General features: G+C 44.5%; 1 protein-coding gene across 1 annotated transcript in view; it reads left to right on the top strand.

Moving 5' to 3' along the window:
• The window catches only part of LOC134435145 (latent-transforming growth factor beta-binding protein 2-like), a 182506-nt gene that overhangs the window by 3605 nt on the left and 156401 nt on the right, over positions 1-22500 (top strand). Inside the window, exons 2-4 of the mRNA XM_063183998.1 lie at positions 1814-1884; positions 2908-3072; positions 3542-3644. Of these exons, the coding sequence (XP_063040068.1) occupies positions 1814-1884; positions 2908-3072; positions 3542-3644 (339 nt within the window). The remainder of the gene's footprint in view (positions 1-1813; positions 1885-2907; positions 3073-3541; positions 3645-22500) is intronic.

Here is a 22500-nt window from a genome sequence, read left to right as displayed (position 1 = left end):
AGTAACAGATCAAGACTATGTCATCACTGGTGGTAACAACAGGCTTGTAATGGAAGCTCCTCACAGTATTCTAAATAAAATAATGCTTTGAAAATCATTCCAGTTATTAACCAACTTGTAGTGGGGAGAAAGTTACGGAAATACTGAATGCTCTAAGTGGTGTTTTTATTGGTGTAGTAAAGTAGTTAATTTCTTTCTCATTAGCTTGTTTGGTCCTCATATATGCATTTGGACCTCAACTGTGTGTATTATACTGGTGTGAATTAGTTCATGTTTGTTAATGCTTGTTTGTCCCTCCAATATGCCTGTAGGCCCCATAGGCAGGGCAGGTCTGGTAATCAAGCTGGCAGGGCTGGTCTGGTAGTCTGGCATACAGGGCATTTTCCCGGTTGGCCGACAGTCCTCAAGGGCCAATGCTGCTGTTTTTTTTAGTTGTTTCTTTGTTTTTAACTTAGAGATAGGCCGTTCACTCATTTTAGCCTAATCCCTCTTTGGGAAAGGGTGCCCTCTTCCTATTAATTCCTAAATATCTCAGCCTCCGAAGCACATAAAAACATGAAATAAGTTGCATTTAAAAGCTGGGACCCTCATATTGCATTAGAATGTGTTCATTCAGTTCGAACATACCCACATTTTTAATTTAAAAAAAAACCCTCAAATCTCAAGAGCCTGAATGCAGTGTATATGTGTCTCCCCTCCAGGCTAAAATGTGTTATTTTAGATGGGGTGGCCCATTGCTCCATATGTAATAGACAGTGGGCTGAGCTAATCATAATATCATAGACCAGTGTTTCCCAACCAGGGGTACGTGTACCACTAGGGGTACGCGAGCACACTGCAGGGGGTACTTGAAAAAAATACATTTTAACAAATATATGGAGCTTCGTTACATTGGGATGGAGAAAGCTATATAGAACTTTACTTAGGGGGTGCTCATGGCACAACGAAAAGGCTTGGGGGTACACAAGACAAAAAAGGTTGGGAATAGGGATGCAAACGATTAATCGATTAATCGACTTTAATCGACCAATGCATTAATCGATTAAAAAACATTAATCGCAATTAATCGATAATTCAACTGACAAGAGACCCAGGTGAAATGGGCATGTGAAGAGTGTGTGTGAAGAGGGGTGTTTATAGTGGGTAGGCTATATTTAAATCACCTTTGGATTAAAGAATTAAAGTAGAATTAACTTAAATGTGGTATTTAATCTCAATTTTTGCTAAAATGTTTAGATTTAGTACGTTTTTTCCGAGAAACAATGAGATTTCAGGGGAAAAACACCGCTTATCAATTAATCGTAAGTCGATCGATAAGGCTATCTACTAATGATTAATGAATTAATCGATAATTTGCATCCCTAGTTGGGAAACACTGTCATAGAGCAATGGGAGCTGTGAGGGGCTGTTCCACAACAAAAAATGCCCAGACCGGTTTTTCAGCCTAGCCCAGACCTACCCATATGTGTGGTATATTGGTGTTAATTAGCTCATGTTTGTTAATGTTGGTTGGTTTATCTGTTTGTTTGTTTGTTCATTTGTTTGTTTACTATTTCCCTGTGTGTGTGTGTGTGTGTGTGTGTGTGTGTGTGTGTGTGTGTGTGTGTGTGTGTGTGTGTGTGTGTGTGTGTGTGTTTTTGTGTGTGTGCGTGTGCGCGCACGTGTGTGTGTGTGCGTGTGTGTGCGTGCGTGTGTGTGTGTGTGTGTGTGTTCATGTATGTGTGTGTGTGTGTGTGTGTGTGTGTGTGCATGTGTGTGTGTGTGTGTGTGTGTGCATGTGTATATGCATGTGTGTGTGTCTGTGTGTCTCCAGACCTCATGTATGTGGACAGCAGTGCTGCTCTGGATGGGCGGTGGCCCGAGGACTCAACCGCTGCATCAAACGTAAGTCACCTCATGGATACATACAAGGCAGTGTGTGTGTGTGTGTGTGTGTGTGTGTGTGTGTGTGTGTGTGTGTGTGTGTGTGTGTGTGTGTGTGTGTGTGTGTGTGTGTGTGTGTGTGTGTGTGTGTGATTGATTGATTGTTTACATTTCTTGCCATTTCAGCAGCTATGGTTATATCATGGCCAATACAGATATAAAAAAGCATCACATCACATCACATTTACAAAATTAACAATCATATAAATTTTGAGATTAAATAAATTTCTTTAACATCAATACATTCTAGAAAGTTCAAATAAGGTGGGACCTTATTAAACATATCAAAAACAGTATCTTTCTTTAAAAAACTGCTGCCTTTTCATTTTCAGTACAGAACAAGTTGTGTGTGTGTGTGTGTGTGTGTGTGTGTGTATGTGTGTGTGTGTGTGTGTAACAGAGGCTAACTAGCAGAGTTGGCGTGGAACGTTAGTAAACCTCCCTCCCTAAAGCCTAATACAGTGTCGATGACGTTGGGCTGGGGGACTTTTAGTCCAGCGGTATGGTACTGAACCATCTCTAATGGTAGCCTATCCATCCGTTCACAAGTACAACATTTCGGTTTGTAAATGTCACCATTTTTGTCATCCCCAATATGTATTTTCTCCCCTGTTTGTGTGTGTATCTCTCTCTCTCTCTCTCTCTCCCTCTCTCTCTACCACATCCTCTCCCTCCCCCATTCCACACACACACTCTCTCTCACACACTCTGTCTGTCTGTTTGTCTGTCTCTCTCTTTGTATCTCTCACTTTCACATATGCTATCTCATTCTCTCTCTCTCTTCTCTGTCTCTCTCTCTCTCTGTCTCTGTCTCTCTCTTGGTCTCTCACTCTCTCTACTTGTTTGCTTGGCCTCTTCTGCGGTCTCTCTCTCTTCCCCCTTTTCTCTGTCTCTCTCTCTCTCTCTTTTTCCCTCTCTCTCTCTCTCTCTCTCTCTTCCCCCTTCTCCCTCTCTCTCTCCCTCCCCCGCTCCTCCCCTCCCCAGCGGACTGCCAGCCCCCGTGTCAGAATCGTGGTTCCTGTAGCCTCCCCCACACCTGTGTGTGCCGCTCAGGGTTCCAGGGCGCCAGGTGTGAGGAGGTGGCGCCTGAGCAGGTGTACGTCCGCAGCGCAGCGGGAGGCGCCCGCCCCTTCACCCCCTTCAAGCCAGGTCAGGAGTGTTGCTTTCACAGGATCTCACACTGTTTTCTTTAATCTTTACTTTTTATTCTATTTTCACCTAGTAGTAGGAAATTGATCGCACACAATTGTTCTTCTTTCTTGTTGTTTTCTTTGATGCATGATGCATGTCAGTCCCTGCAATGTTAAAGTAAAAAGAAAACAACAAGAAAAGAAGAAAAACTGAGTGCGATCCATTTCCTACTATTAGATTACTTCAGAGACGCACCAACAAGACGGAAGAGCGTGGTGTGTGGAAGATATTATATTTTCACCTGCCATGCCTTATGCTTTTATATTTAGTTTCATTTCATGTTATTTTATATTATATCATTTTTTTATCTTACTTTACTGTACAGCACATTGAACTGCATTCATGTACTATGAAATGTGCTATACAAATAAAATTACCTTGCCTTGCCTTGCCTTGCGTATGAGTAACGTGTCGACTTGTGTTGCAGGTGTGGAGAAGCCTCAGCCGCAGCAGCAGCAGTCGGTTCAGAGGCGAGAGCCAGTGGACAAGCAGCCCAAACCAGCCACCGTCAGGCCCCCCCTCTCCTCCCTGTAAGTCCAGACAACCAGGCACGCAGACACGCACACAAGTACTCACACACACAAACACACACACACGCATGCACAAACGCATGCACACATACACACACACACACACACACACACACATGCACACCACTCCCATCACCTCCTTAAACCATCAATGAACTACACTTGAACTTCATGACTATTTTGCGATTCAGACTCCCAGAAAAAATCAGAAACCTTATTGTTATTATATTATATTATTATTATTATGCACTGTATATTACAGAAGCGTTACTGTCATGTTGGTTTGCATAGGTTTGCTGCCAGAGAGAAGTAGCCTGCTTGCTTTGCAAGGCACTAGAATACAGTGCTACACAGAGGTGGAAAGAGTACAGAAAATGTGTACTCAAGTAAAAGTATCTTTACTTTGCCTAAATTCTACTCAAGTACAAGTAAAAGTACCTATCTAAAAATCTACTCAAGTAAAAGTAAAAAAGTACTTCACTTAAAATGTAATTTGAGTAAAAAGTACTTAGTTACTTTTAATTAGCTTTCCTCTTGAGAATGTCATGTTTATTTTTCTTGAATATCGTCCATCATGACCTCTATCTCTTGATTGCCACCAGCCATCATCCAACACACTGATCCAAGATAGTAAACTAGTGGAAATGCTGTGTGCCATCCTGCACAATCTTTCATTTCTGGCGGATTGTGGCATGGCATTTTGTCTCTCAGTCATTTTTTTTTTACTCAGTACTCAGGCCAGCTTCCAGTGTAATTGAGTAAAGTACTTGGGGCAAAATGTACTCAAGTACAAGTAAAAGTATTAATTTAAAAATGTACTTAAAAAGAACAAAGTATTCATAAAAGCTACTCAAGTACAATATTGAGCAAAAGTAATAAGTTAGTACACCTAAGCCAATCCATGAAGCAACACATACACACAGGAGAAGAAAAACATTTAAACTGGCCCAAATGAACTATTGTATTTTTTTGTCTTTGTCGATTGTTATGCAAGTTAGTTCCTTTGGATGGGAAGATCCCTCAATTTTGTATCCTTTTTAAAAAAAAAAAAAATGTTTTTTTGAAGACATCTGTCCATTTTGCCAATTTGGCAGTATTTGCTGCTATATTTCAGCCCTGTCTGTCGGTGTTATGATGTGTACTGGGGAGAAGAATGTCCTGCCGCCGCCAGCCAAAATGTAACTCGGTATTTTGATAACCCTCCCCGCGGACCACTCTTCAGCCTCTCTCTCTCTTGACATGCGCTGTATTGTACTGCAGTGGTTCTTAACCTGGGGTGCGGGCACCCCCTGGGGGTGCGCCAGAGATTTCAGGGGGTGCGCAGAATTTTGTTTGTGTTGAGGTTGTGATAAATTCTGCTTTTAAGCATTATAATTAGACCAAATTAAAGACAAATTAAAACATGTTCTGGTCCCCATTTTAAAGTCATTAAGGTATTGATTAATGGCTCAAGCAAGAATCATTGTAATTAATGACTTAAATATTTTTTGTGTGTGAATACACGTGTAGAAGTTTGGGTAGGGGATGCAAGGCTTGTCTTTGGCACAGGGAAGGGGGTGCGTTAAGAAAAAAAGGTTAAGAACCAGCACTATTGTATTGTACTGTATTGTATTGTAGAGACTGTTTAGACACCTGTCATGGAATTCCACAGTGCTCCATAAAGACATTGTATTCAAAGACAAATACAAATCAAGGCTGTCAGCAGCATCGAAATTCAACAAGCGATGACTTCATAGCCCTCGGTATGTGCGGGCAGGGACGTTGCTAAGGTTTTGGAGGCCCCTAAGCATAACTGATCAGGAGGCCCCCTTCATAATTAAATAGTAATAGAATAGAATAGAATAGAATAGAATAGAATAGAATAGAAAGCCTTTGTTGTCATTATACAAAGTATACTGAGATTTGAGCTTCCCTAAAAGGTGCACAGTCCTTTACAGATGAACATTGTCCAGTAAGTGAGAGCTTTAGGGAAGAAGCTGTTCTTCATCCTATATAATGATAATAATAATCTTACTAACTAATAAATATTTGTTTTGTTATGTAATTCAATTTGCTTTTCAAGACATTTTTTAGCCAATCTCAATTTAAAGAGGCCCCAATTTTTGCGGGCAAAGTGGTTGGTGCCCTAAGCACTCTGTGTACTCTGCTTATGTCTAGCGGGGGCCCTGGCTACTGGTTGGTGCCCTCTGCGTACTCTGCTTATGTCTAGTGGGAGCCCTGGTTGGTGCCCTAGGCACTCTGCTTATGTCTAGAGGGGGCCCTGGTTGGTGCCCTAGGCACTCTGCTTATGTCTAGAGGGGGCCCTGGTTGGTGTCTCTGTGTACTCTGCTTATGTCTAGAGGGGGCCCTGGTTACTGGTTGGGGCCCTAAGCACTCTGCGTGCTCTGCTTGTGTCTAGCGTCGGCCCTGTGTACGCTGCGCAGGGGCACAGAATGGGGGGAAGAAATAAAATAACATAAAAGAAAGGGTCTTTCCCCGAATCTTATGTTTCAGGCTTTTGGCTGGGTCTCTTATCTCCTCTGAAGGCCAATAGTAATGTTGCAGAGCAGCGAGCAGTGTGGCCAGATTGGGCGGGTGCCCGCCCCAATTGGGCTACTTGGGATGAGCGTCTGTGGGTAAAAACGGGGGGGAAAATTGGCCATTTGGCGTTTTTTTTTTTCAGCCGTTTTGGGCCCATAGAAGTCAATGTAATCCGTTGATTTTGGGCGGAATTTAGCGCATTTTGGCGGTTTTTGAGAAGCTTTTGGGCGGGATTTGATCAGACAGATCTGGCAACACTGGCAGCGAGAGGTGTTTAGTTGGACAGCACTGCTGTTCACCTCCCACCTGGTGGCAACAGTGGAGGAGGGGAAAGACCCGTCTCCTGGCAACCATCTCCTGGCAACCTCCCATTCCAACAGGACTAGCTTGCAGTGGCGGAACACTTGCACACACAGGGCCCCAGGGCACACAACACTGATAGCCCCCTTCCTAATACATCCTGTCAAGGTCAAAATGGGGCCCCCACCACCACTATCAATATGGGAGGTGGCCCCCAGGGGTGCTGAAGGGGGGGGCGGGCAAATGGACAGTTGTCCCCGGGCCTAGGGAGAGAAGGGACCCAGAATTGGATCCCAATTACATTGTACTGTATGTATTGGGCTGTGGGGGGCCCTTTCAGACGACTTTGTCCTGGGCCCGGCCAAAGCTGTCAGCGGGCGGCCCTGGGTGCCCCTGGGCCCAGGTGCAAATGCCCTGCTCACACCCCCCCAACCCCCCCGGCCATACCTCCGCCCCTGCCCCTGACTCTTTTTTGCTCTACAATACACAAAGCACTAAGAAGTCTATTAAGTCATAGTTTGATGTGGAAACAGTTGATTTGTCCAGACGGGGCTTTAAACCCGACCCCATCGAGCACCTTTGGGGAGCCCCGGAGTAAAGGCCACGCGCCAGGCAGCCTTGCTCATACTCATGGCTGGATAGGCCCATAGGGCATACAGGGCATTTGCCCGGTGGACTGCTGATGATTTTGTTGAAGGTGAAGATTGTGTACACAGTACATCCCAGGAAAAGGTGCAGGACACAGGCTGACTGTAGTTTTCTGAGTGACAAGGTCTCCACACTTAAACTCCTTTTTGTTGATTTTTAAAAAATATTTTGTGGCTGGATTACGTTTCGACTTCAACAGACTTCATCAGAATCATGGCTGGATTGGCCATAAGGCATATGGGGCATTTGCCTGCTGGACTGTTTTTTTTTTTTTTTGATCAAATGTTTTTTACTTTTCAGATATATATGTACAATACAAGGTATTAAAGAGAACCTGAGTTAAATGCAAACAACAAAAACAGTTAACAAACAATACACACACGCTTCCTTGACACCCCACCCACCCCCATGGCGACCCCCACCCAAACCACCCAGTATCTCAGAATATAATCCCAACAAAACATAAATAAATAAAAAGACATTAAATGAAAATATATTTCAACATAAATTATTGTGTACTGTTGATGATTCGGGCCTGGTCCTCCCCTCAATGTTGTGGTAGTGGTATATATCAGTCCTCATGTCGCTACAGCTAGCTAACCTCTCCGAGTCAGATTTAAATATTCATTAATGACTGTTGTGGTCAAAATAGGTTGAAATAGATGACTGAAAATGTTGTCACCTCACAACAGGCTTCATTGTCTCTCTCAATGCCTGGCGGAACGGTAGGGTGACCATGTCCGTGACAGGAAAAAGGAGGACATATTTTAGGACGGGGGGTTTGAGGGTTCTCCCCCACGAAAATTAGCGTTTTTTAGATGCAATTACATGCATTTTAATGCATTTTTGTCCGGCTTAATGCTGCGCTTTACGCCGGACAAGGCACTGAAACGTTTGGCCACCCTATGGACCGGTCTTGGCTGCTGAAAATGCCCGGCCTGACTATTGTTTTGTCCCAGTCCAGACAGCCTTGTTCATAATCTGCGCTTGACATCATAAACGCTTTCGGGGAAACACTCAAATGGAGTCGAGTGGAGAAGGAGGAAAGGCTTTGTTCCACCACATGAAAAAAAACCCAAATAAATAAACGTACTCACTCAGTGTATTTCAAGACTTGCTGTAATGTAATGTAATGTAATGGTTCTCTTGTAAATCTCTCAATGGTGCCGTAGAGAGTGGAGAAGGCTGAGTGGTGAAGCATTACATAACGGGAAAGGTTAATCTGCCCCATTAGAAACGGTTAGTCAGTCATAATGGGCTAAGCACTGCGGCTCTACATGTATATCATATCACATGTCCCGTGTCACACTCAGGTCAAGTGGCCCTTTTAAAGGTGCACTGTGTAATATTTTTTTAGTAGTTTATTTCCAGAGATCATGCTGCTTATTCACAAAATGGTACCTCTTTTCATGAATATTTACCACCACCGTCAAATTCTAAATGGTGCTGTATCATATCCCATGTCGTATGTCACCCGCGGGTCAAGTAGTCCTTTAAAATGTGTGAAGACGTGACCCCCGCTATACTACGTTTATTCTTACCAGAAGAATGGCAATGGCCAAGTCGTAATGCCATGTATGATGTATTACTAAGGACTTTGCGTAGTGTCGTTGTAGTGTAGCACTAAACTAAAGTATTTTTTTTCAATGAGAAGTACAATTTCCACTGACAGAAGTGGTCCTTTGAAATGAAAAGACATGACTCCCGCTACACTAAGTTTATTATTACCAGAAGAATGGAAATGGCCAAGTCGTAATGTCATGTATTACTAAAGGACTTTGTGTAGTGTCGTGGTACATTACATTATGCTGACGCTATTATCCAGAGCTATTTACATTTACTATTTTTCAGGGTATTGGTTACAGTCCCTGGAGCAATGTGTGGGGTGAGGTGCCTTGCTCAAGGGCACTTCAGCCATGGATGGAGATGTAGGGAGAGGTCAGGTGGGATTCAAACCTACACAGTAAATGTTGCGGTGTTAATTCAACACTTGGAGAGTTCATTTAAGTCCAAATGATGTTAAATCAACTCTCTGAGTGTTAAATGAGCACTGCAGAATTTACTGTGTACCGTACAGTGCGTATGGCGTAGTATTAGTTACGCACTGAAACATAGTGCCCGAAGTGTGCAAGTGCGCCACTTGAGATCCAGCATACTTCTCACTTAGTTACTCAGCACGGCACTGTCATAGCAATGCTGTTGAGTGTTTTCAGCAAAGAATAAACAGGCCGTTGACGGGCCCATCGGCAGTAAGAGGCTACACTGATGAAGCCACTAGTTCAGTCATTATGCTTGTTCTTGTGACTCATTGGACAAAAGCATGTGTGTATAGACTGTAGTTAGAGGCTCAATAAATAACTTAATTTCATGTCTGGTATCAAATATGCTACTTCACTTCTGTCTAGATCACTCTCCTCTGCTCCAAGCATTGAATAGAACAGTCCTTAGGTCTGCCTAGCTCTGCCTAAAGGGGGATTTCACCCCCCTCCCCCTTGCAATAATAGAACCCAGAAACAATGGGCCAATGGAACCTCTCTCTCTCTACTCTCTCTGGTAGAACCTTATCTGCCATACATTTTTAATTCTGTTTTACTGAAACACTCTGCATCCATGGCACAGCCTCAGCATGGCACTGCTATGATGACACGCCCCTTTAGGCAGACCGTAACCTGGTCATGTTAGGTGCCCACCAGGGCTTGACATTTACTTTTTCGCTTGCAGGCCACTGTGGCTAGTGGTTTTCCCGCGTCATTAGCCATCCAGCCATGGGTGCCGCGAGGAGCGGAAAGGTGTTACAGATTCTCAGGGCCCTACAGCACTGACAGGGCCCCTGGAAGGATGCTGATAATATAATTTGTCATTTTGGGGGTCCAAAATTTGAAAATTTCATGGGGCCCAAAATTTTTTGTGGCGCCCCTGCATCCAGCTATTCTACTAGCCACAAATTAGATTTTTTTTTATCATGACGCTGTACATCTAACCTCAGAGGATGTAAGTAACTGAGTAACTGAACTTGAACTTAAATACAAACAATTGATACACAAGGGGCAAAATGCAGAAATTATGCTATTCTGATATGTTATACCATAGAATAAGCTACCTGCCAAATTGGCTAGTGACACTGAACTTGTTACCAGCCACAGCCAAGTTTTACCAGCATTTGGCTGGTTGGCAGGTGCCAGTGTCAAGCCCTGGTGCCCATAGCAACCTATTACACTGGCATATCTCTATATACTTAAAGCAGTGTTTCCCAACCTTTTTTGTCTCGCGTACCCCCTAAGCCTCTTAGTTGTGCCATGAGTACCCCCTAATTCATGTTCTATATCGCTTTCTCTGTCCTGATGTGACCGCTCCATACATTTGTTATAATAATACATTTTTTCCAAGTACCCCCTGCAGTGTGCTCGCGTACCCCTAGTGGTACACGTACCCCTGGTTGGGAAACACTGACTTAAAGAATCTCTGGTTCTACCGTGGCTGTAGCGGTAGGGCACTGGGCTGCTACGCTGGTGACCTGGTGACCTGGGTTCGAATCCGATCTGGGTCCTTTGCCGACCTTTCTCCATCTCTTTCTCCCCAAAAACATTTCCTGTCTCTCTCTACTGTCTTGTCACTTATAAAGTCTGAACAAAAAGACAGAACAAATATAAAAACATTTTTTATACGATACGTCTCATGTGTGAAGCTCCATGTCTCCCCCAGAGCGAGGTGGGAGACCTTCCCCTTCTGCGGTGTTGCCAGATTGGGCTGTTTCCCGCCCAATTGGGCCGCTTAGGATGGCCGTGTGCGGGTAAAAATGGCATTTAGTAGAAAAACCCGCCCAATTTTTGTCATAGAAATCAATAGAATTGGGCGGGATTTTGTGCTTCCAGGCAGGTTTTGAGCATTTTTGTGGCTGGAAATCATCAGCCTCATCTGGCAACCCTGTCCCCTTCTGCGGTGTGTGTTATGATAGCTCTCTCTAACGGCCGGGCCGAGACGTGACGAGACGCGACGCGACGCGAGGAGAGGGCCCTGGATTGCAGAGCTGAGGCCAAGGACACCAGTCAGATATCAGACGGCTTTGTTTAAAGAGTCCACGGGATGCCAAATGGGTTGTTTTTGTATTTGTCTACAGCCAAAGGCCCCCGGGGTATTACATGTGGGATGCCTTGCCCAAGACGAAGACCAAGTCCTTTTACATAACTCAGAAGCGGTCTGTGCCAAGGGTTGCCAGATGAGATGAGACTGATGATTTGCAGCCCAAAAACTGCACGAAACCCGTCTGGAAGCACTAAATCCCGTCCAATTTGCACTAGGTTCTTTTTTCTTTTTTTAAAAAAAATATTTGTTTAGGGGCTTTTATACCTTTATTTGACAGGACAGTTGAAGATGGTGACAGGAAGCGAATGGGACAGAGACAGTACAGGGGAGGATTGGGAAATGACCCCGGCCGGACTCGAACCGGGGTCCCCGTTGGCATGCAAGCCCAAATGTGGAGGGCTTAGCGCACTGCGCCACAGTGCCCCTAATTTGCACTAAATTCTATTGATTTTTATGGCCTTAAATTTGCAGAGAAAAACTGCCCAAATGCCATTTTTACCCGCAGACAGCCGGCCATCCCATGCAAGCATTACATTACATTACATTTCACTTAGCTGACGCTTTCATTTTTGTTCAAAGCGACTTACAACTATTATTTTTCAGGGTATTGGTTACAGTCCCTGGAGCATTGTGGGGTTAGGTGCCTTGCTCAAGGGCACCTCAGCCATGGAGGGAGGTGTAGGGAGAGGTCAGGGGGGATTCGAACTGGCAACCCCTAGATTGAAAGACCAACTCTCTAATCACTAGGCCATGGCTGCCCCAATTGGGTGGGAAACAGTCCAATCTGGCAACACTGTAGTGCCAAGTGCAACTGGTGCTAGCCAAGGTCAGTGTTGCCAGATTGGGCTGTTTCCCGCCCAATTGGGCTGCTTAGCATGGCCGTCTGTGGGTAAAAATGGCATTTTACAGGGAAACCCGCCCAATTGTGCGCATAGAAATCAATAGAATTGGGCGGGATTTTGTGCTTCTGGGCGGGTTTAGAGCATTTTTGGGCTGGAAATCATCAGCCTCATCTGGCAACCCTGGGCAGGGTTAGCGATGTGTCTTGATGCTGTGTTGTGGTTTATAGCGGTTTGAAATACAATGGCTTTGTGTTATTACTGGACATGTGTACGTACGTGTTGTTATTCGCGTACGCAATGAGCACAATGAGATGGAAATCGCAGGACAATTGCAGGACATTTCATCCAACTATCAATTCTGTGCCGATAAACTCAGCTCCTTTTAAAATGTTTGGTTCATGGGGAATGGAAAAAGGGAATGGAACTCTCTAAAAAAAGTGTGACGACGTTCGCTACGAGGGCAAGAGGGGAACAAAGGCTGTCTTGTTATTGCTGTTGTTTACAAGGGTGTAAAGAATTGTAGACAGATTTGAGCTGGACAACTTCGCCTTTGGCACGAGTCTAGTACGTGAGTTGGCAAGCTGATGGGGAGAGTTTTGTCACAGCACTCTGTTTGGACTCCAGGCTACTGCTGCCTAGGGTTGCCAGATGAGGCTGATGATTTCCAGCCCAAAAAATGCTCAAAACCCGCCTAGAAGCACAAAATCCCGCCCAATTGTATTGATTTCTATGGCGAAAATTGGGCGGGTTTTTCTGATAAATGGCATTTTTACCCCCACACAGCCATCCTAAGCAGCCCAATTGGGCGGGAAACAGCCCAATCTGGCAACACTGCTACTGCCTAACCTCATTACGTACTGCGCTGCAACATCACCAGTGAAATGAAATGCACTGTATTGTACTGTATGTATCCCACCATACAGACTGATGTGCCTACTACTGCCTAAGCTCATTACGTACAGCACTGCAACCTCACCACTGAAATGAAATGCACTGTATTGCACTGTATGTATTCCACCATACAGACTGATGTGCCTCCTTGTAATTCTTTGATTTTAAGAGCGCTAAGACCCCCACATTTGGGCTTGCATTAACACGAGGACCCAGGTTCGAGTCCGGCGGGGTCATTTCCCGATCCTCCCCCGTCTCTCTGTCCCACTCGCCTCCTGTCTCCATCTCACACTGTCCTGTCAAATGAAGGCATAAAAGCCCCTAAAAAACATTTTAAAAAGTCTTTGATTTTAAATCGGTCTTGAGGTGCAGACGTGGAGTTAGTTAGACACAGTACATTAACCCAGTAAGACACTTGCTGAGTGCTATTGTGGAAACCAAACCAGCACAATATTGAGTCACCAAGTAATGCCTAAGATCTATCAGAATGGTATTTACCTCGAGCTGCAAACTGATCTTTCCCAGGCCAGGTGGACAATTAGCTCTGAACAGACTACTTTGCTGGTTCCTTGAAATTTTAACCCATTAAAGGAGAACGCAGGGGTTTTTTTTTACATTGGGCCCTTGATTTCACATTATTACCAGGGCTTGAAAACGAAATTATTTTTCAAACGTTCCGTTCCGAACGGTTCAGACAAGTTTCAGTTTAACGTTTTCGTTCCTGCAATCGTTCCCCCACAAAAATATCGTTCCTGAACCGGTTCGGAACGAAAAATAACGTTCGTTCTTAACGTTCCTGCAGTGTTTAACGGCCATATTAAGTCTATTTTCGTGGACTTTATCTTAGAATACACGTACTCATTATTTCCCCTTGATTTGCACAGCTATTCTCAAAAATAATAACACACCCAAAAACACTCAGATGGGCTATCCATCCTGGCAGATTTAACCGGATGCCTATAATTCTTATCAAAAGTAGCCTATGCCAGCCCAGTAGCGGTGGGTGGATGTTGATTAGGGAGGCACAATACAGAATAGCCAGAGAGAGTTTAAAAAAATAGCCAGAGAGAGTTCCTAAAGAAATCTCTGGAATAGCGCAGGTAAACGTCAGCATAATAAGAGGTGTTGATAGGCATGGATTTCAGTTCTTGCCTAGCTCTATTTAATAGGCCATGATGAGGTTTGCAGCAAGTGAAACGTGTGAGTTAAAGGGACACAGTTTGCTCCACAAAAAAATCCCAAACTGTTTTGAGATGTGCACGATGCAAGGGGTCACTAGTTCTAGAGAAGGGACAGGTTGCATAGTCTGAAACCTCGGATATGCTCTCAGATATCGGCTACCAACCATTCCAGTGCAAGTCCATCACCACAAAACCGGAGACCTTTTGTAGCCTAACAGACAAGCGTCACAAAATAGTAAGAGTTTCCACGTAGTCCATCCCATCAGCCCAGCCCTCTGCACGACAGAAGAGAATAATAACTTAAACAACAACAAATGCACTTTCTTTCTCTATCCCTGCTTGTTGTCACACGCGACCTACTGTTATTCGTGATGACAGCCAGGAAATATTGCGCAATACTGGGGAAACCATCGAAACATTGAGCGGGCCAGCTAACGTCAGCTAGCGTCTGTCCATCTGCCACGAATGACTTTATCCCGCATTGACCACAACAACAGATAAATAAGACGTCCTTGATTACAGCACATAGAACACCAGCTCTCACCTCTCTTCTCTACAACCGACAGTGGGATACGCTGCGCACAACGAAAGCACTTCAGTAACTTTACGACAACATAATCTGCCATAACCGCATTGAACATCGAGGCACTCGGCGGTGCCATTACAAGTAGTAAGCTAAACATGACTTACCCACCAGTTGCCTCTCGAGAGCACTCTGTGAATTAGGTTCATCAAATCGATCCAATTCCTTTGCAAATAGACTGTATGGTCCAAATACTCTGTCCCTGTAGGAATCCCAACACCGATCTCAAGACATGTTCTCTTTTGCTCTCCATGGTGTCAATAAAACTCTGTAGGCCTACTGTCCGTGAATGAGACTGAAGAACAGCGCGGGTAAAGTGTCATTTCTCTTACAAAAACTTATTTGATATTGGTGGTCAACAACTTTAGGGCGGGTTTATTAGAGCCAACTTCCAATCACTACGAGAAAGCCAGGAGAACAGAGACAGTTTAGTTCTAGTTTCCTATCAAAATCTCTGAGGAGAAGCACATCCTAAAATTTACCCAGGATGTTTCTCCATACAATGCACAGTCGCACTCTGATTGGCCAATGCTCCTCAATATTTTATCAATCGGCGGCAAGAGCTCAGGTGAAGCAAAATGCTGTTGCTGTAGGCCTAGGCTATGCATGTTTCCCCTCATACACGTCAGTAGCCGAACTAAAAGACTGCTCGTCGCCATGGTTACTCCTCAAACAAAAGCATGCAATTGTATGAAATATAGAGAACGAAAAAAAAACGTTATTAACCGGTTTGTGGATTTCAGAATAACGTTTTTGTTCCGGAACACTTGAAGACCATTTCGTTTTCGTTTCCGTTTCCGTTCCTTGTAAAATTCCATAAAATTTCGTTCGTTTTCGGTTTTCGTTTTCGTTCCTTGAACCGGTTCGGAGCCCTGATTATTACATCATGTTCTAGTGACCCATGGTAGTTTTGTGTCATTTGGAGCCCTCCCGAAGATATGTGGTTTTGTCATATCCAAGTAACGTCTTCCTTTGGCAACGAGTTGAAGGCACAAACTAAACTGTTCATAATTTATTCTTTATGGTATGCCACCACTCATAACATGTAGGCAAATCATTCCCGTCCGACATGTCCCCTGATATAAATTGGCTGTTAGAAAAATGGCAAGCACACCATTACCACCAATTACCCAGAGAGGACATTTGTTCATAATGAAGGCTAGGTTTTATATTTATTTTATTTCTAGTTTGTTTGGCAGGGACAATGCAGTGCACATTATTAAAAACAAGTCAGTCAGTCAGTCAAATGACTGAGTTAGTAAGACAGGTGCTGTCGCTAAGCTAGTGAAAGTCAATGGATCCGTGTAGCATGCTACAATGCTACACGGATCCATTGACTTTCACCAGCTTAGCGACATATTCCCTCTTTTAACTTGTCTTACAGCAAGACAACGCTTAACATGAAAAATAAGACACTTTACCACCTTTATAAACCCCAGCCAACGATTTTAACTGTATTAAGCCCCAAAATAGTGGCATACCCCTTTAAGGAAAGGCAAATAGCACACCTACCTCCATGTGAACTGAACCGCTCAATCTTGCAGCAATTTTCACATTGTTTCTGGTCACCGAACAGCAGGGCTGATATTGCAACCAGATGCTATAGTAGATGCTCTCATGCTGTCATGTCCTGTTGTTTTCTAACACCAACTGTTCTGCTCAGGTTCTTGGTTTTAAATGAGCAATGCTTTTTTATATATGGGGAACTGGGCTTGGAACCTGAGGGGTTGAAATTGAATAACCAACCAGTTGAATAACTAACCAGTGCTCTCCACTCCAGTCCACGTACAGACCCACCACCACCAATGACAGTAATTTAAAGGGACACTGTGCAGGACATGGTCAAAAAAAGGTACTGCAACTATGCTGCTCATTGAAACTGGGTTACCTATTGTCAAAATGGACCTTTTCATGAAAGTTTACAAAGTAATGAACTAATATTTTCTAGTATGGCCCAAGTACAGGCATTTTTGCAGCTAAATATGTCTATTCCTGTAAATTCGAAATGGATTTGTATGAAAAGTGCAATTTCCCCAGTCATAATGAATACTTAGAATTTGATGGTGGTGGTAAGTATTCATGGTAGGTAACAAAGGTAACATTAGTGGATGGGTAGCACGAATTCTGGAAATAAACAACTGTAAATCCAACGCAGTCTCACCCCAAGTAGTCAATTTCTGACTACCTTGGACCAGACGGCAATTTTTGACGTCTTGGGTATTCCTTCCACGTCACATTTTGACTATGTGGCCTAACCCTAAACCTATTCCTAAACTTAACCTCAATGACGTTATGCTGCCACAATGGGGCGCCTTTGAGGACATAGTCAAAATGTGACGTGGAAGGAATACCCAAGACGTCAAAAATTGCAGTCTTGCGGTGTCAAAAATTGAGTAGTCAAAAATTGACTACTTGGGGTGAGACTGTGTAGGTAAATCTTACACAGTGCACCTTTAATGATAATGGGACTTAAGCTAGATGAGTGCAGCCTAAGGGCCTCTGTACACCTGTTCCGACACGGTGCACTGCTCTGCCAACGTTCCATCCCACTGTTTTCAATACAATCCTGCACACTGGCGCCAATGTCCTTGGATGTCAGCTGCCGGATGTCGGGAGAGTTAAAAAAAAAAAATCGGTGCTGCACATTGATTATGAAAGCCCATTGGGAAACTCTTAAAGTGAAAGCCCATTGGGAAACTCCAACTCCCATTGTCATTGTGACACAGCACTCCACAGCACACAAGTGAACAATGCACACGGCACACAACAAAATTGCATTTATGCCTCACCCGTGCAAGGGGGCAGCCCTCAGTGGCGCCCCATGGGGAGCAGTGCGGTGGGACGGTACCATGCTCAGGGTACCTCAGTCATGGAGGAGGATGGGGGAGAGCACTGGTTGATTACTCCCCCCACCAACCTGGCGGGTCGGGAGTCGAACCGGGTCGGGAGTCGAACCGGCAACCTCTGGGATGCAAGTCTGACGATTATCCATACTCTGATGTGGTGAAATTGCCCATTCCTTGTTATACCGGTAGCACATCTGCGCCAGTGTGTGGGAGTAGGCCTAACTGAAATGGTCTGAACTGATAGTGGTCCGTAGTAGCCTCGGACCGCCATCCTATGTACTCCACCCAAAGATTTTGGCTCCGCACATCGTCTGGCAAAAGCCTCGAGCTCGGTTCTCTCAGTGTTTAGCCAATCAGCAAACAGTTGAGAGTGATGACGCAGAACTCACCTGCGAGCTCCGTTACTGATTGGCTATGGTAACTATATTCACACATTCGTTTTGTTATTTGTTTGCGTTTGCGACGCTATATCGTAACAGGCATGCTAATGAAGCACAATGTGGGTTTTAATTTGAGTTTGGAACTCCAATTAATTTAAATGATAGAGTAAGATCAGACCATCTACCACCCTCCACGGAGACGGATTCCTCATGGCTTTTGCCAGACTGATTGACGGAGTCAACAGTCGGCTTTTCGCCCAGGCTAGGTTGAGTAGTCAATTCCCCTTTGTCTCTCAGCAACTTCACAAAGTGAAAGCGTCTGATGTGATGCATGAGGCTCTATCTTAGTGTTTCTCAACGGGGGCGGTACAGCCCCCTAGGGGCCATTGGGGAGCTCTAGGGGGGGCTTTGAGAAGGATACAGCTGAGAGGGGGCGGTGCTTAATTGCCATTGGGGGGCATTAGTTCATATAATTTTGTAATACTCAGGAGGGCGTTGTCAGGCTTATAATGAGGTCAAGGGGGCGTTGGGACGCTAGTGATGAGGCCAAGGGGGCGTTTGTTAAAAAAAAAGTTGAGAACCACTGACTCTAATGTATCTCAGTGGTTCTTAACCTTTTTTCCTGAAAGCACCACTTTAGCTGTTCCCAAGACAAGCCGCGCACCCCCATCCCAAATGTCTACACGTGTATACGCACCAAAAAAAAATGGTTTAAAGGGACACTGTGTGAGATTTTTAGTTGTTTATTTCCAGAATTCATGCTGCCCATTCACTGATGTTAATTTATATGGGGACGAAAACATTTTTAAATTTGGTCTTAATTTGGCCTAATTATAATGTTTGGAAGCAGAATTTTGGTCACAACCTCAACACAAACAAAATTCTGAGCACCCCCTGATAGTGGTGTGGATCGGCACTGCCCTCACGATCCGATTCGATCACGATTCGGGAGGTAGTAGATCCGATTCGATTCGATTCTATTAGATCCAATCCGATTCGATTCAATTCTACAATGCATTGCAATGCATTACATTTCTACTGAACGCAAAGCAAATGTTCAGCCATGACCATGAGGAAATACAGGTAGTCAGATACTGAGCAACAATTTATTGGCTGTTTTCTGTACCAGTCTGTATCAGTCTTGCAATGTTTTGAAGTGTTTTTATTTAATTTAACATTCATTTGCTCCCGAAATATCCATGGAAGTAATTGAAACTTAAAAAAATTGCCGGATTGATTCTGGAACTTGCCGGATCTGGATCTGGATCGTCCATGCCCGGATCGATTCGGATCGCCGAATCGATCATTGTTGACACCACTACCCCCTGAAATCTCTCTGGCGCACCCCCAGGGGGTGCCTGCACCCCAGGTTAAGAACCACTGCTCTCTCACATTCTCAGCCCTTGACGGCCGCAAACTGAGCTGTACTATTGTGTTTATGTGCATGCATTGCCCATCGCTGTGAACAGTGTTGCCAGATGTGTCTGACCAAATCCCGCCCAAAAGGTTCTCAAAAACCGCCAAAATGCGCTAAAATCCGCCCAAATTCAACAAATTACATTGACTTCCATGGGCCCAAAACGGCTGAAAAAAACGCCAAATGGCCAATTTTCCCGTTTTTACCCGCAGACGCTCATCTCAAGCAGCCCAATTGGGCGGGCACCCGCCCAATCTGGCAACACTGCTGGACTATTGTGTTTATGTGCATGCGTTGCCCATCGCTGTGAAAACGAGCTGAAGACACCTCCACCAGATGCAGATACTAAATGTTGTCATGCACTAGAAATGTAACAAGGAAGGGACGACTCTTACGTAATTGGTGGAATAGGAACAGATGCCATTTTTCAAAGGGTTTTTTGTTTTGTTTTTTCCTTCTTCCACATTTTGTCCAGAAGACCAGCTTGGTGTTTTATTGGTTGGATGAAGAATGTGTGTTTGTGCCTCATCAGACTCACTGATGCTCATGCTCCAGGAGAGGATTTCAGGCCGACCAGAACGGAGCTGGAGCCGGTGCTCGCACCAGTTACGTTCGGTACTAAAGTGCTTATCTGCGAACCGCCCGCGTTCATACCGGGCTCCGAACTTTTTCCGCACGTGACTGTGTTACCCGGATGAACCTGCTGACGGCCACGCTGTCGTCACGGTTCGCAGAGAAAAACCTAGTATTTTGCGGTCTGCATTGCGAACCAACTTTCTAGTTTGTGAACGCTAAAATATGTGGCGTGAACACGACGGCCAGTTCATGATTAGGTGCGGGAACGGGCTCCGACACGGCTCTCAGACGGCCTGAATGCGCTACAGAAGTGCAGAACTCTTGACTCTTTTTTTTTAAAAGATATTTTTGTGGGTCTTTTTGACTTTATATATGATAGGACAGTTAAGGTTGTGACAGGAAGTGAGTGGGGCGAGAGAAACGGGGAAGGGCCGGCAAAGGACCCAGGCTGGGAATCAAACCCGGGCCAGCCGCATGGTAGACAAGCGCCCTACCGGTTGGCCACGGCAGGGCCAGAACTCTTGACTCTTGAGGAAGACTCATGTGTGTCGAAATATTAGAAAATATATATTTATTTATTTTGTGGGGGGGACTTCAATCGTGACAGGACAGTGAGTTAGACAGCAAGCAAGTCAGGAGAGAGAGAGAGACGGGGAAGGGAATCGAACCCGGGCCAGCTGCATGGTAGTGAAGTGAAGTATCTATCTTTTGAAGGAGGAAACCAACGCACACCAGAGGTTTCGAGGTGCAGGTAGTGGGTGCGAGATCAATTTTGTTGAAGAAGGTACCGCACACTCTTGTCCATCGTGCTGCAATTTATTTACAAAACAATGTTTCGGCCCGTATGGCCTTGCTCAAGTTTTTGTTACAGGAAGCAAGTCAGGAGAGAGAGAAGGGAATTGAACCTGGGTTGCCAGTGTAGCAGTGTAGTACCCTACTGCTTGAGCCACGGCAGGGTGGGTCAAACACGTCCAACATGACACTGTCCTTCAGTGCTATCGGATGCTTTTGCTTACTGTAACTGTGAAAAACATGAAATTTCAAAATAATTTTTTTAAAAGTGAATGCATTAAAGCCAAGCCAAAAAAATAATTACAAAAAATCTCTTTTTTTGCATTTACAGTAAGCAAAAGTATCCGTTGCACTGAAGGACATGTTGGACGTCTTTGACCCACGCATGTTAAAGTGTTAATCACTTTGGGCACCAAAATAAAACATGTCTTTCTTTCTTTTAATTCTTTTTTTATGGCTTTGTATAACACTATTGATAGTGACAGTGAAGATATGACGGGAAGGGAGTGGGAGAGAGAGAGAGAGATGGAGTAGTGGTTGGGAAATAACCCAGGTCGGATTTGAACCCGGATCCCTATGGGCATGCAAGCCCCACTGGCAGCCATGGCCTAATGGTTAAGGAGCTGGGCTTTAGGATCAGATGGTTGCCTGTTCGAATCCCACCCTTACCTCTTTCTAAACCTCCATCCATAGCTGAAATGCCCTACAGCTAGGCGCCTGACTCACATTGCTCCAGGGACTTTAACCAGTAGCCTACCCTGTAAGTAACTGTAAGCTTTGGATAAAAGCGTAATCTAAGTGGAATGTAATAATAATAATGATCATCTGTCTCCAGACCCACCCTGACAAGACAGTCCACACCCGATAGATGTGTTTTCCTTTTCGTTCAGATTCCTTCACATTCACGTGTAGGTGCATACCCTGGAGTGAGCATTAGTAATCGAAAGGGCCTGCAAAACTCAAGTTTGCTCTCATTGCACTTCCTCTGTCTCCAGGTTTTGCAGTGAGTAGTCTGCACCATACCTGTCAACCATCCCTAATTTCCCGGGAAACTCCCTAATTTTAACTCATTTCCCGGATTCTTCCCAATTTGACATTTTTCCCGGAAATATCCTGATTTTTCACATTATCAAAAGACACCATCGGACGGTCCAGTAATCATCCCCACGGCCCTGTCAGTAAGCCCGTGCAGCCACACCCCCTCTTGAAGAGAGACTGAGAGGGTCTTCTTGCTTGTCAAGGCAAGCTACCTGCCAGTAGATTTTATGGCAGATGCCACCAAGTTCCTTGAAAAAGCGAGCTGTCACCCTCAAGCTCCGTAGGCGTGTGCGCGCCAGATCGCCTCAGAAACCGTCAGTTCATACAACGCAGTAAACAGCCTCGGAAAAGCGAATCATGCGATTAACCTAATCACAACCTGCACCAGCACAAAGTTTTTGCACGAGCCCCAGACAACTGTAGTGACAAAATAACATGGAGAAACTGAGTAATTAATTGTTTTTCACGCTGTATGCTCATTTAAAATGTTGACTGTCAGGATTTGGCCTATAGAAAATTTCACGAATTTTGGCTTAAAATATGAGACTTTTACCGAATTTTGGCAACTCAAAGTTGACAGGTATGGTCTGCACACTTGAAATCATTTTTTGGGCTTCATTCCATGGCAGAACAGGATTATTGACAATATCTTATCTATGTGTTAGTTAAAATTGCACATTGGAGGCTGGTCAAACGCAATTTCGATTTAATCTTCTGTCTTAACCCTGTGTTACATAGAATTTTGACAAAAAAGTACAC

This window comes from Engraulis encrasicolus, chromosome 19 (genome assembly GCF_034702125.1).
Source record: "Engraulis encrasicolus isolate BLACKSEA-1 chromosome 19, IST_EnEncr_1.0, whole genome shotgun sequence".
Lineage (NCBI taxonomy): Eukaryota > Metazoa > Chordata > Actinopteri > Clupeiformes > Engraulidae > Engraulis > Engraulis encrasicolus.
Note: the sequence above shows the minus strand (reverse complement) of the source record. Positions and strands in the feature narration are given on the sequence as shown.